The following is a 13,273-nucleotide window of genomic DNA, read 5'->3' as shown; positions in this document are numbered from 1 at the left end:
TGCAGTTACAGAACAGGTATGAGGCTCTGCAGGAGGAACAGGTCATTGGTAAGGTCGAGGACCCAAGAAGGTCAGAAGCTGCACCAATGACAGGTTGCCTCAGGCCAGCCATCAAAACTTACCCAGAAAAGAAACCTCGCAGGGTCATCGTCATAGGAGACTCCCTACTGAGGGGAACAGAGGGCCCAATATGCAGACCAGACCCATTTCATAGAGCGGTCAGCTGCCTCCCTGGTGCCCAAGTAAAAGATGTTGTAGATAGAATTCCCAACCTCGTGAGTCCTTCAGACTACTACCCACTGCTGGTCTTTCAGGTGGGCAGTGACGATGTAACAATGAGAGGCTCACAATCTATTAAAAAAGACTTCAGAACCTTAGGGCAAATGCTAAAGGGATCAGGGGCTCAAGTCGTGTTCTCTGCCATCCCTCTAACGTCAGCAATGGATGAGGACACACTGAGGAAGGGCCGACAGATCAATTCATGGCTCAGGGGCTGGTGCCATCGACAGGGCTTTGGGTTCCACAATCATGGATTGGTTTTCAAGGCACCTGAGCTGAAAACAACTCATGGGACACACTTGTCCCAGAGTGGGATAAGAATCCTGGGGCAGGAATTGGCAGGGCTCATTGATAGGGCTTTAAACTAGATTTGAAGGGGGAAGGGGTTAATAGTCTCCTGCTGGCTGGTGACAAACAGAGGGGCAGCTCACCAGCAGTAGAGAGAAGGAGAGCTGGTAAGGGCTCTCAACTTGCTACCCTGAGGCAAGCCACGAATGATCCACCAGGACATTCTGTGGAAACCGAGGGGATTTGGCACAAGAGGAGGACAGGGCCAGCCCAGCTGAAGTGCTTCTATGCGAATGCGCGCAGCTTGGGCAACAAACAGGATGAGTTAAGGGCCACTGTGCTGCTGGGATGCCACGACATAGTGGCTGTTACTGAAACTTGGTGGGATGAATCCCATGACTGGGATGTAGGCATAGATGGGTATAAACTCTTTAGGAAGGATAGGCAGGGAAGGAGAGGAGGAGGTGTTGCCCTCTATGTCAATAGCCAGTTGGAATCAGTGGAGCTCCAACTGGGGAGGGATGATAAGCTAGTTGAGAGTGTATGGGTCAAAATTAAAGGCAGGACAGGGGAAGAAGATATTACTGTGGGGGTCTCCTACAGGCCACCTGACCAGCAGATCCAAGCAGATGAGGCCCTCCATAGGCAAATAGAAGCAGCTTCCAGGTCACAAGCCCTGGTCCTCATGGGTGATTTCAACCACCCGGACATCTGCTGGAGGGACAACACAGCAAGGCACCAGCAATCCAGGATGTTCCTGGACTGCATAGAAGACAACTTCCTCCTCCAAATGGTGGAGGAACCAACAAGAAATGGTGCTATGCTGGACCTTGTTCTCACCAACAGGGAAGGGCTGGTAAGCAATGTGAGGCTCATAGACGGCCTTGGCTGCAGTGACCATGAAGCAGTTGAATTTAACATCCTCAGGGCAATCAGGAGGAAGTATTCCAAGCTCACGACCCTAGACTTTAGGCATGCAGATTTTGATCGCTTCAGGGATCTGCTAGCCAAAGTGTCGTGGGACAAAGCCCTGGAGGGAAGAGGGACCCAGGACAGCTGGTCAGTATTCAAGGACCACCTCCTCTGTGTCCAGGAGCTCTGTGTACCAACAAAGAGAAAAGCAGGTAAGAATGCTAGGAGGCCTGCCTGGATGGGCAAGGAGCTACTGGACACACTATTACTTAAAAGGAAACTCTACAGGAAGTGGAGGGAAGGACAGGTAGAACAGGGGGAATACAAGGAAGCTGCCCGAGCAGCAAGAGTCCTGGTTAGGAAAGCCAAAGCAGAGTTTGAGTTGAATCTAGCCAGGGAGATTAAAGGGAATACTAAGAACTTTTACAGGTATATTAATGGGAAGAAGAAGACTAGGGAAGGTGTGGGCCCCCTCAGAAAGGAAAATGGTGACATGGTCACATGTGATGAGGAAAAGGCTGAGGTACTTAATAACTTCTTTACCTCAGTCTTCACTGCAAGGGCCTCTAGCCACACTCCTGATGTTATGGAAGTCAAAGCCAGGGACGGGGAGGAAGAACTGCCCATTGTAAGTGCAGATCAGGTTCGTGATCATCTGAAGAACCTGAAAGTGTTCAAGTCCATGGGACCCGACGGGTTACACCCACGGGTACTGAGAGAACTGGCAGATGAGGTTGCTAAACCCCTCTCTATTATATTTCAAAAGTCCTGGCAGTCTGGTGAAGTCCCCACAGACTGGAAAAGGGGAAACATTGCCCCCATCTTCAAAAAGGGCAAGAAGGAGGAACCAGGGAACTACAGGCCAGTCAGTCTCACCTCTGTGCCTGGAAAGATCATGGAACAGATCCTCCTGGAGTCACTACTCGCTCAAAAGAATAGTGAAGAGGTGATTGGGAACAGTCAGCATGGCTTTGCCAAGGGCAAATCCTGCCTGACCAACCTGGTGGCCTTCTATGAGCAGGTGACAAAATTAATAGATGAGGGGCGAGCAACTGATGTCGTTTACCTGGACCTGAGCAAAGCCTTCGACACTGTCCCACACCACATCCTGGTCTCCAAACTGGTGACACATGGGTTTGATGGGTGGACTACTAGATGGATAAGGAACTGGCTTGATGGCTGCACCCAAAGAGTGGCTGTCAATGGCTCCATGTCCCAGTGGAGGCCAGTGACAAGTGGAGTCCCTCAGGGATCAGTCCTGGGACCTGTCTTATTCAACATCTTTGTGGGGGACATGGACAGTGGCATTGAGTGCACCCTCAGCAAGTTTGCTGATGACACCAAGCTGTGTGGTGCAGCAGACACGCTGGAGGGAAGGGAGGCCATCCAGAGGGACCTGGACAGGCTGGAGAGGTGGGCACAGGCCAACCTCATGAAGTTCAATAAGAGCAAGTGCAGGGTCCTGCATCTGGGTCGAGGCAATCCCAGGCACAAATACAGGCTGGGCAGTGACTGGCTGGAGGGTAGCCCTGAGGAGAGAGACTTGGGGGTGCTGGTGGACAAAAAGCTCAACATGAGCTCTCAGTGTGCACTTGCAGCCCGCAAAGCCAATCAGATCCTGGGCTGCATCAGGAGAAGTGTGGCCAGCAGTTCAAGGGAGGTGATCCTCCCCCTCTACTCAGCCCTGGTGAGACCCCACCTGGAGTACTGTGTCCAGTTCTGGAGCCCCTATTACAAGAGGGATGTGGAGGTGCTGGAATGTGTCCAGAGAAGGGCCACGAGGATGATCAGAGGGCTGGAGCACCTCTCCTATGAGGACAGACTGAAGGAGTTGGGGCTGTACAGTCTGCAGAAGAGAAGGCTCCGAGGAGACCTAATTGTCGCCTTCCAGTATCTGAAGGGGGCCTACAGGAAGGCTGGGGAAGGACTTCTCAGGATATCAGGTAGTGATAGGACTAGGGGGAATGGAATGAAGCTGGAGGTGGGGAGATTCAGGCTGGATGTGAGGAGGAGGTTCTTCACCATGAGAGTGGTGAAACCCTGGAATGGGTTGTCCAGGGAGGTGGTCGAGGCCCCGTCCCTGGGGGTGTTTAAGAGCAGGCTGGATGAGGCTCTGTCCAGCCTGATCTAGTGTGGGGTGTCCCTGCCCATGGCAGTGGGGTTGGAACTAGATGATCCTTGTGGTCCCTTCCAACCCTGAATGAAACTATGAAACTATGAAACTATATTAAGAACATTTTGTACACGGCTGCAAGTGACAATCGTCCAACCTGGTGCTTGTGGCAAAAAGCTCCAGGTGAGACACGTGGACGACCTCTTGGTTTCTGGAGTCGAGGTTACAGAGGTTCAGAAACAAATTATACTCCAACTGAAAAAGAGATTCTATCTGCCTCTGAAGGAATAAAAGCATCTTCTGAAGTAATTGGAACTAAATCACAACTTCTCTTAGCTCCCAGATTACCAGTCTTGAATTGGATGTTCAAAGGCAAAGGTTCCACACCACATCATGCCACAGACTCAACATGGTCTAAGTGGATGGCTCTGATAACACAGAGAGCTCGAATGGGAAATCTTGAGAGATCTGGTCTAGTGGAGGTAATTTCAAGTTGGCCTGAAGGTACCAACTGTGCTAAACCTCCAGAGGAGAAAGTAACTTGTGCTGAGGAAGCTCCTCCTTACAATGACCTTTCTGACGATGAAAAGAAATATGCTTTGTTCACAGATGGTGCCTGTCCTCTTCTCGGAAACAAGCGAAGGTGGAAGTCTGCAGTGGGGAGTCCAACACGCTGAGTTGCAGAGGCAAAGGATGGAGAAGGAGAATCCAGTCAGTTTGCAGAGGTAAAAGCTATCCAGCTAGCTCTCGACGTAGCTGAACGTGAGAGATGGCCAAAGCTTTATCTCTACACCGACTCATGGATGGTAGCCAATGCTCTATGGGGTTGGCTGAAAAGAACTGGAAGAAGAGTGGTTGGCAGAGAAAAGGAAAACCCATTTGGGTAGCTGAACTGTGGCAGGACATTGCTGATCGAGTCGAGAGAATTCCAGTGAAGGTGAGACACATTGATGCTCACATTCCTAAGAGCAAAGCTACTGAGGAACAGCAACACAACCATCAGGCAGATCTAGCTGCAAGAGTTTCTCATGTAGACATGGACTCTTGATCTCGACTGGAAACACCGAGGTGAGATATTCTTAGCTCGGTGGGCTCATCATTCGTCAGGACATCAAGGCAGAGATGCAACATACCAATGGGCTCGTGACAGATCCATAGACATTTCCATGGATGCTATCACACAAGTCATCCATGACTGTGACATTTGTGCTGCTATGAAGCAGGCAAAACGACTTAAGCCCTTGTGGTATGGTGACAGATGGTCCAAGTACAAGTATGGTGAAGCTTGGCAGATTGACTACATCACTCTACCATGTTCTCGTTCTGGTAAGCAATACGTGCTTACTATGGTAGAGGCAAACACTGGATGGTTGGAAACTTATCCAGTTCCACATGCAACTGCACGCAACACCATTCTTGGTCTGGAGAGACAGATCCTGTGGAGACACGGAACTCCAGAGAGGATTGAGTCAGACAATGGAACTCATTTCAAGAACAACCTTGTAAAGAACTGGGCAAAAGAGCACGGTATTGAGTAGATATTCCACATTCCTTACTATGCACCAGCTGCAGGGAAAATTGAACTCTACAATGGTTTGTTGAAGACCACTCTTAAAGCCATGGGAGGTGAATCTTTGAAAAACTGGGAAAAACATTTAGCACAAGCAACCAGGCTGGTAAATAGTAGAGGTTCAGTGAACCGAGCTGGACCTGCACATTCAGATCTGCTACAGAAAGTAGAAGGTGATAGAGTTCCTGTTGTTAGAGAAAAGAATCTGTTAGGTAAAGCTGGGTATTTTCTCCCTCAGGAGAGGCTAAACCTGTCCGAGGGGTGGTTTCAGCTGAAGGTCCGGGTCACACTTATTGGGTAATGCAAGAGAATGGTGAAATTCAGTGTATTCCACAAAGAAACTTAACGTTAGCTGAAAGAGTTTAATTTCAATCTGTTGTGCAGCTACATCGCGTCCAAAGGAAGAATCTACGAGGGATCTACAGTGCACGAACCCTGAGAAACCCTGAGAGTCCTGAGTCAACTAAGAGACCCTGAGAATCCCTGTTTCCTTTTCTTCGCTTCGTCGGCGAAGAGATAAACTGTTTTCCATTTTTCTCATTTCCTGATTTTCTTGGACTTTTGAATCTTCTACATCTGAGTATAGCTGGAATGGACTATGAACTTTACTTACAAACTGTAAATATTGTTTTGGATTGGATGGACAGTATGAACAGCCAATGAAATTGTTTAGAAGGGGTGGACTGTGACTGTTTGAGGCTGTGCCTTTAAGAAAAGGACAGTACTGTGACACTCTGGCTGAATATTTTGTAAACAAAAGGCAGGTCTAAACGAATTTCATTGGTAGATTGGTAGAATGCAACTTTAAGTTTTGAGTGCAGCTGAGACTTTCCTCGGTTCATTCTTCCCTCCTCCCTTCCCAGCTTGTCTGCTTCTAGGCTCTCTGACAGACTGACCTTGGACAGATAAGCATGTGGCCTACTAACACTTTGCTTTAATTTATAACTGCTTTTATTAACAACTGCTCTTTTTCTCTTTCTAACCCTCTTTGGGGAAAAAGGGGAGAGAAGGGTGTACAGGGGGGAACCCTCCTCAGCAGAGGAGGGAATTTCTTTCCTGTATTATCATTTTTCTTTTAATTTACTGTATATTTCTGTGTCTATATTGTAAATACTGTAAATTGTATATATATCCTGCATTCCCTAAAAATTGCTTGTAAATATAGCATTTCCCTTTTGCTCCTCCGGCTGGCTAGCTGTGGTTATTTCTTTTTCTTCTCTTTGTGGGGGGAGAAGGCTGGGCCTTTCTCTCTAACCCTCCACAATACTTGTAAATACTGTAAATTGTGTACATATCCTGCATTCTCCAAAATTGCTTGTAAAATATAGCATGTTTTTTCTTTTGCTTCTCTGGCTGGCTAGCTGTGGTTTTTCTTCCTCTTTGTGGCGGAGAGAAGGCTAGGCCCTTCTCTCTAAAACCACCACAATGGGGGAGGGAGAACTGGGCCTTCTCTCACCCCCACATTTTTAATTGGCATGCCCAACATGTGGCAAAATTACCTTGATTTATTGCCTGCTCGAGTCAGAGTTGCAAACATGAAAGTGTCTTGGATTTTAGAGCATCTAGTCTTTTCAATCTGTTCTGTATTGATCTACAAGTATTGTTTAGGTTTGCTTCTTGATCAAATAGGGAAATATCTAATGCATACATTTTATTTATGGTTTAAATATAAGATTCAGCTTCTCTATGACCGGTGCATGGCATTCTTTTGGCTTACAAGATACAGAAATGTGACATCGAGCACTCTCCCAATTGAGATAAGGGAGTTTAAGATTCCGGTAGGTGAAAGAGTAATTTTAAGTGATGTCTGGGATCCAAAGGTGATTTATTTGATGTGTGTGAATCTACTGCTGATGATAGTGATTGCGTATTTGTTACATGCTCTGTGTCGGGAGAAAAAAGTATCTAAGGCCTGCTTCATTATTAAGCATAGATCAAAGAGAAAGAAGCACAGCTCTGGCTCTGCTCCAGAGACTTCTAGTAATGAGGAGAATGGAGAATCTGTATCAGTTAAAGATAAAGCTAAATAGATAGAGGCTCAAGCAGCTCCTCTGTGCTTTGCCAGGACTGGTAGGAGTGAGGCTGCCAAGAGCTACCCAGTTTTGGAGCAGAGCTTCCAAGGATCCAGCATGACTTCAGTGAAGGAATCAGCTCCCAAACAAAGCCTGAGGAAAACAACTCTTTGCCATCCCTCCCCCAGCCTGTTTGCAGCCTGGGTGCTGTGTTTGCACATCCCTGATCTTTCCCAGCACTTTACCTCGTTTCTCCTGGCAGAAGGGAGACTGGGATGTTCTCCTGGCAGCCCTGGCCTGGGTGCCAGTTAGACTTGCAAGCAGAGCAGAACTCAATGTCACAGGCCTTGCACTGGACCAGCTGGGGGTCCTGGGGGCTCTGTTCCTGGAGCTGGCAAACTGCCTGGCACGTAGAGGATGGACACCAAGTCCGGCAGGGATCGAAAAGCACTTCTGGAAAGGGACGGAAGAGAAGAGAATTCCCTGGGGGCTACAAGCTTGGCGTCCCACAACAACCTGTTCCAGCTGAGCCTGACTAGCAGGGCTTTGAAGACCTGAAAGCTTTTCATTCATTCCTCCCAATTCAGACATCAGTCTGGGGCTGCCCTACAAATGGGCACCAGGCTGCAGTGAGTGCCCTGGCTTTGAATGAACACCAACAAAGTTGGTGAGGGGTTTGGAACATAAGCCCTATGAGGAGAGGCTGAGGGAGCTGGGGCTGCTTAGCCTGGAGAAGAGGAGACTCAGGGGTGACCTTATCACTCTCTACAACTACCTGAAGGGAGGTTGTAGACAGGCTGATGATGGTCTCTTCTCCCAGGCACCCAGTACCAGAACAAGAGGACACAGTCTCAGGCTGCGCCAGGGGAGGTTCAGGTTGGATGTTAGGAAGAAGTTCTATACAGAAAGAGTGATTGCGCTATGGAATGGGTTGCCCGGGGAGGTGGTGGAGTCGCCGTCATTGAAGGTGTTCAGGAGGAGACTTGATGGGGTGCTTGGTGCCATGGGTTAGCTGTTTGGGTGGGTTGGATGGTTGATGGGTTGGACGCGATGATCTTGAAGGTCTCTTCCAACCTGGTTTGGTTTATTCTAATAAAGGTTTATTCTAACTCCCTGCTTTCAGTCACTGAACTCAGCTTGAGCTGAGGAGGAGACATCCTGGAATCACAGAAGGGTTTGGGTTGGAAGGGACCTCCAAAGCTCAACCCCCTGCACTCAGCAGGGACATCCTCCACTGGATCAGGTTGCTCAGAGCCTTGTCCAGCCTCACCTTGAAGATCTCCAGGGATGGAGGCTCAGCTCCCTCCCTGGGCAACCTGCTGCAGTGTTCCAGCAGCCTCCTGGTGCAGAACTTGTTCCTCACATCCACTCTCAATCTGCTCTGCTCTCATTTCAAACCCTTGCCCCTGGGCCTGTCCCTGCAGGCCTTTGGGAACAGCTCCTCTGCAGCCTCATCATCTTCAGCTGCAGTTAAGCACAGCCCAAGCTAGGCAGCAGAAAGGCTTCTTACAGTGGCCCAGAAGGACTCTGTTTCCAGTTAGCCTCTGCCCAAGTGAAACCCAAAGAATGGGTTTCGTTGGGAAAGACCTTGAAGAGCATCCAGTCCAACCTGTCTCTAACTCTGCCAAGGCTGGGGCTGAACCATGGCCCTCAGCACCACAGCTTTGCCTCTGACAAACACCTCCAGGGATGGGGATTCAGCCACACCCCTGGACAGCCTGTGCCAGGCTTGGAGAACCCTTCCAGTCAACAAGTTTCTCCTCATCTCTAACCTAAACCTCCCCTGGGGCAGCTCAAGGCCATTTCTTCTCCTCCTATCACTTGTTACTAGGGGAGAAGAGACCAACCCCCAGCTTCCACTACCTGAAGGGACTACAAGAAAGATGGGGAGGGACTTTGGACAAGGGCTGAGAGTGCCAGGACAAGGGACAATGGCTTTGAGCTGGGAGAGAGGAGATTGAGCCTGGAGATGAGGAAGAAATCCTTGGCAGTGAGGCTGAGGAGACACTGGCACAGGCTGCCCAGGGAGGCTGTGGCTGCCTCCTTCCTGGAGGTGTTCAAGGCCAGGCTGGATGAGGCCTTGAGCAGCCTGGGCTGGTGGGAGGTGTCCCTGCCCATGGCAGGGGGTTGGAACTGGATGAGCTTTGAGGTCCCTTCCAACCCAACCCATTCTATGACTCTGTGAAGCATCCAGTCTGATGTTCCAAGGAATGGATTTGTTGTCTCTGAGTAGGAGACAGAGAGAAGGAGGCTCTGGCAGCAATGTTCCCTCAAGGCCATCCAGGGAATGCCCTGTTCCTCTGTGAGCCAAGCAGCAGCTCTTGTGTGGGTAGCAAGTGAAGCTCCTGCTACCATCCAGCAGCCCTGGCTGGTGGTAGGTGTCCCTGCCCGTGGCAGGGGTCTGGAGCTGGATGATCTTTGAGGTCCCTCCCAACCCAAGCCCTGCTCTGATTCTGCTTCCCTCAGCATTTATGGGGGTGCTCTGGACTTCCCCCTCCCCACAGCCATGCAAAGGGTCATGTTCCAGGTGCTTACCTCTCTCAAACTGGAGCTTCTTATACCTCTGCATGATTTCTGAGGCAACCATGCACTCAATCTGGTGAGGGAAGGGGAAGGGGGGGAGAAAAAAAAACATCAGGAGAAGACAAATTTCCAGTTAGGAACAGCAGAAAAATCATCTCAAGGCATTTTTAAGACATGGAGATCAAAATCTTTGCCCTTTACGGAGTTCTTAAAAGCCTATGTGGCAGCTGCCAGAGCCAGCTGAACATGCTGGGCAGGCAGGGGGAGAAGGTGTCTGCAGTACCTCATTCTCTTGCAGATGGCCTCTCTTGGGGCAGGCAGCATCAGGGCAGCTGATGGCTGTCTCCAGGCCTTCTTTGATCAGGAGCTCCACATACTGCTTTAGGCACTGTAAGAGGGAAAGAAAGAGGGCATCCTCCCACTAAGAGCCATCAGTGAGCTTGGGAAAGACCTCTGAGAGCAGCCAGTCCAACCAGCCACCCAACCCCACCATGGCCACCAAACCATGGCGCCAAGGGCCACGGCCACAGGGTTGGAATGGAATGGAATAGAACAAACCAGGTTGGAAGAGACCTTCAAGATCACCATGTCCAACCTATCATCCAGCACTACCTAATCAACTAACCCATGGCACCAAGCACCCTATCAAGTCTTCTCCTGAACACCTCCAGTGATGGTGACTCAACCACCTCCCCGGGCAGCCCATTCCAATGGGCAATCACTCTGTCTGTGTAGAACTTCTTCCTAACATCCAGCCTAAACCTCCCCTGGCACAGCCTGAGACTGTGTCCTCTTGTTCTGGTGCTGGCTGCCTGGGAGAAGAGGCCAACCTCTGCCTGTCTACAACCTCCCTTAAGGTAGTTGTAGAGAGCAATAAGGTCACCCCTGAGTCTCCTCCTCTCCAGGCTAAGCAACCCCAGCTCCTTCAGCCTCTCCTCACAGGGCTGTGCTCCAGACCCCTCCCCAGCTTTGTTGCCCTTCTTTGGACACCTTCCAGCAGCTCAACATCTTTCCTAACCTGAGGAGCCCAGAACTGGACACAGGACTCAAGGTATGGCCTAACCAGTGCAGTGTACAGGGGCAGAATGACCTCCCTGCCCCTGCAGGCCAGCAACCGCCGGGGACCAGCCGCTGCTCTCCTTTTCGGGCTGCGGGAATCACCATCGCTGCCAAGTTTTGCCGCGAGGAAGGAGCAGCCGCCCTTTCACGTGGTCAGACTCGTGATCCCAGTGGCAGGAGCGGCTGAATTTAAAAGGCTCTGCTGCGGCTCGTGCGGGCTCTCTTCGTCAGGCAGCCCGTATTCTCTTGTACTCTCATGCGCCGCCCCACTTTTTTTTTTTTTTTTTCTTTTAAATTGGCAGTAGGTGCAGTGGTCAGGGACAGCCATGGTTGTAACTCTCAGCAAAATCTCCCTAAAAAAATCAGTGTCGACCCAGACCGAGGTAGAACAGAAGCATGTAGCTGTCCAGGTATCTGGCTGTAGAGAATGCTGGAGCCTGGCACTTGAGATGCAGGGTAGTGGGGGCAACTCTTGTATAAGGTGTGAGCAGGTTGACTATCTGCTTAATATGGTGGCCAGACTGAAGGATAAGTTTGCTAGTCTTAGAAATGTAAGGAAATGTAGGAAAGAGATGAACCAGAGGAGGAAGGAGATGGACCAAAGGAGGAAAGAGATAAACCAGAAGAGGAAAGAGTTGAATCGGAGTAAGCAGGCTCTGCAGGCTCCCCCAGCAGAGGCTGGTTATTCAAAAAGCAGAGGGGAATGGACGCAGGTTCCTCTCAAAAGATACAAAGTTAAACCTCCTTGCCTCCCCTCACCTTCCCCGCTGCTCTTGGAAAACAGATATGGAGCACTGGAGATTGAGGGTGAGGTGGTCCTGATGCCAGAGGAAACACCATCTGGGGTTCTCCCTAAGGCTAAGCAGCCTAAGGCTAAACAGCCTAAGGCAAAGCAGCCTAAGGTTAAACAGCCTTCCCCTGGCATCAAGACCTGTTGCCTCAAAAAAAAGAGGAGGGTAATTGTTATTGGTGATTCCCTTCTGAGGGGAATGGAGAGCCCTACATGTCGGCCTGACCCATCTCATAGGGAACTCTGTTGTCTGCCAGGAGCCCAAGTTAATGATGTTACCAGTAGGCTGCCTAAACTGGTGCAGCCCTCTGACTACTACCCTTTACTAGTTATGCAGTTAGGGAATGATGATGTTGCAACCAGAACTCCCAGGGCTATCAAAGATGACTTCAGGGCCCTGGGAGACCTGGTTGAGGGGTCAGGGGCACAAATAATTTTTTCATCAATACCCTTAACTGCAGGAGGAAATACCGTAAAGAACAGGTCAGCAGCTATAGTTAACAAGTGGCTTAGAGGCTGGTGCAGTCAAAAGAATTTTGGTTTTTTTGATATTGGGAAACTTTCTACTGCACCAGGCCAGCAGGCAATAGATACAGTACATCTGTCCCAGAGAAGGGGAAAGGTCACTGTATATGAGAACGGCCTGTCCCCGAAAGGTAAAAAGATCCTGGGTAGGGAATTGGCAGGTCTCATCGACAGGGCTTTAAACTAGTTTCGAAGGGGGAAGGGGCTGAAACTAGTCCCCTCAGACAAGAGTATGGGGGCGACAAGCTAGAGTCGGAGGTGAAACCAGCAGTCCAGCTGAAGTGCATGTACACTAATGCACGAAGCATGGGTAACAAACAGGAGGAGCTGGAAGCCTTGACGCAGCAGGAAAGTTATAATGTAGTTGCCATCACAGAGACGTGGTGGGACAACTCACATGACTGGAGCGCTGCAATTGACGGTTACAAGCTCTTCAGGAGAGACAGGCCGGGAAGAAGGGGTGGAGGGGTGGCCCTGTACATCAGGAAGGCACTAGATGCCATTGAGATGGAGATTAGGGATGATCGGGTTGAATGCTTGTGGATAAGAATTAGAGGGAAGACCGGCAGGGCAGACACCCTGGTTGGAGTCTGTTATAGACCACCCAACCAGGAGGAAGATGTTGACGAAGCATTCTATAGGCAGCTTAGGGCTGTCTCAAGATCTCCGGACCTTGTTCTCATGGGTGACTCCAACCTGCCCGACATCTGCTGGGATCTCAACACAGCAGAGAGGAGACAGTCTAGGAGGTTCTTAGAATGCATGGAGGCCAGCTTCTTATCCCAGGTGCTGCGAGAGCCTACCAGGGGCAAGGCTATGCTTGACCTCCTCTTCACCAACAGGGAAGGGCTGGTGGGTGATGTGGTGGTTGGAGGGTGTTTGGGGTCCAGTGACCACGAGATAATTGAATTCTCAGTTTTTGGTCAAGCCAAGAGGGGCAGCAAGAAGACCTCCACTCTGGACTTCCGGAGGGCAGACTTCGGGTTACTCAAGGAACTAATTCAGAGGGTTCCTTGGGATAAAGCCCTTAAAAACAAAGGGGTCCAGGAGAGCTGGACCTACTTCAATGAAGAATTGTTGAAGGCTCAGGGACAGGCTGTGCCAATGTGCCGGAAGATGAGCCGCCGGGGCAGATGGCCAGCCTGGATGGTTAATGAACTTTTAATGGAACTAAGGGAAAAAAAGAGGGTGTATCACCTTTG

General features: G+C 50.0%; 1 protein-coding gene across 4 annotated transcripts in view; it reads right to left on the bottom strand.

Moving 5' to 3' along the window:
* Positions 1-13,273, bottom strand: part of RNF144A (ring finger protein 144A) — a 96,339-nt gene that overhangs the window by 31,749 nt on the left and 51,317 nt on the right. For all 4 annotated transcript variants that reach the window (XR_010990690.1, XM_068165196.1, XM_068165198.1 and 1 more), the window contains 3 exons: positions 9,981-10,085; positions 9,710-9,770; positions 7,420-7,627 (listed from right to left, as the gene is read on the bottom strand). Coding sequence is in view for 3 of the 4 variants with exons in the window: in XM_068165196.1 (XP_068021297.1) it covers positions 7,420-7,627; positions 9,710-9,770; positions 9,981-10,085 (374 nt within the window). In the remaining variant the exon portion in view is untranslated. The remainder of the gene's footprint in view (positions 1-7,419; positions 7,628-9,709; positions 9,771-9,980; positions 10,086-13,273) is intronic.

Source organism: Melanerpes formicivorus, unplaced genomic scaffold (genome assembly GCF_026170545.1).
Source record: "Melanerpes formicivorus ecotype bairdi unplaced genomic scaffold, bMelFor1.0.p_v2 SCAF_86, whole genome shotgun sequence".
NCBI classification, from domain to species: Eukaryota; Metazoa; Chordata; class Aves; order Piciformes; family Picidae; genus Melanerpes; species Melanerpes formicivorus.
This window is presented reverse-complemented; position numbering and strand designations above follow the sequence as displayed.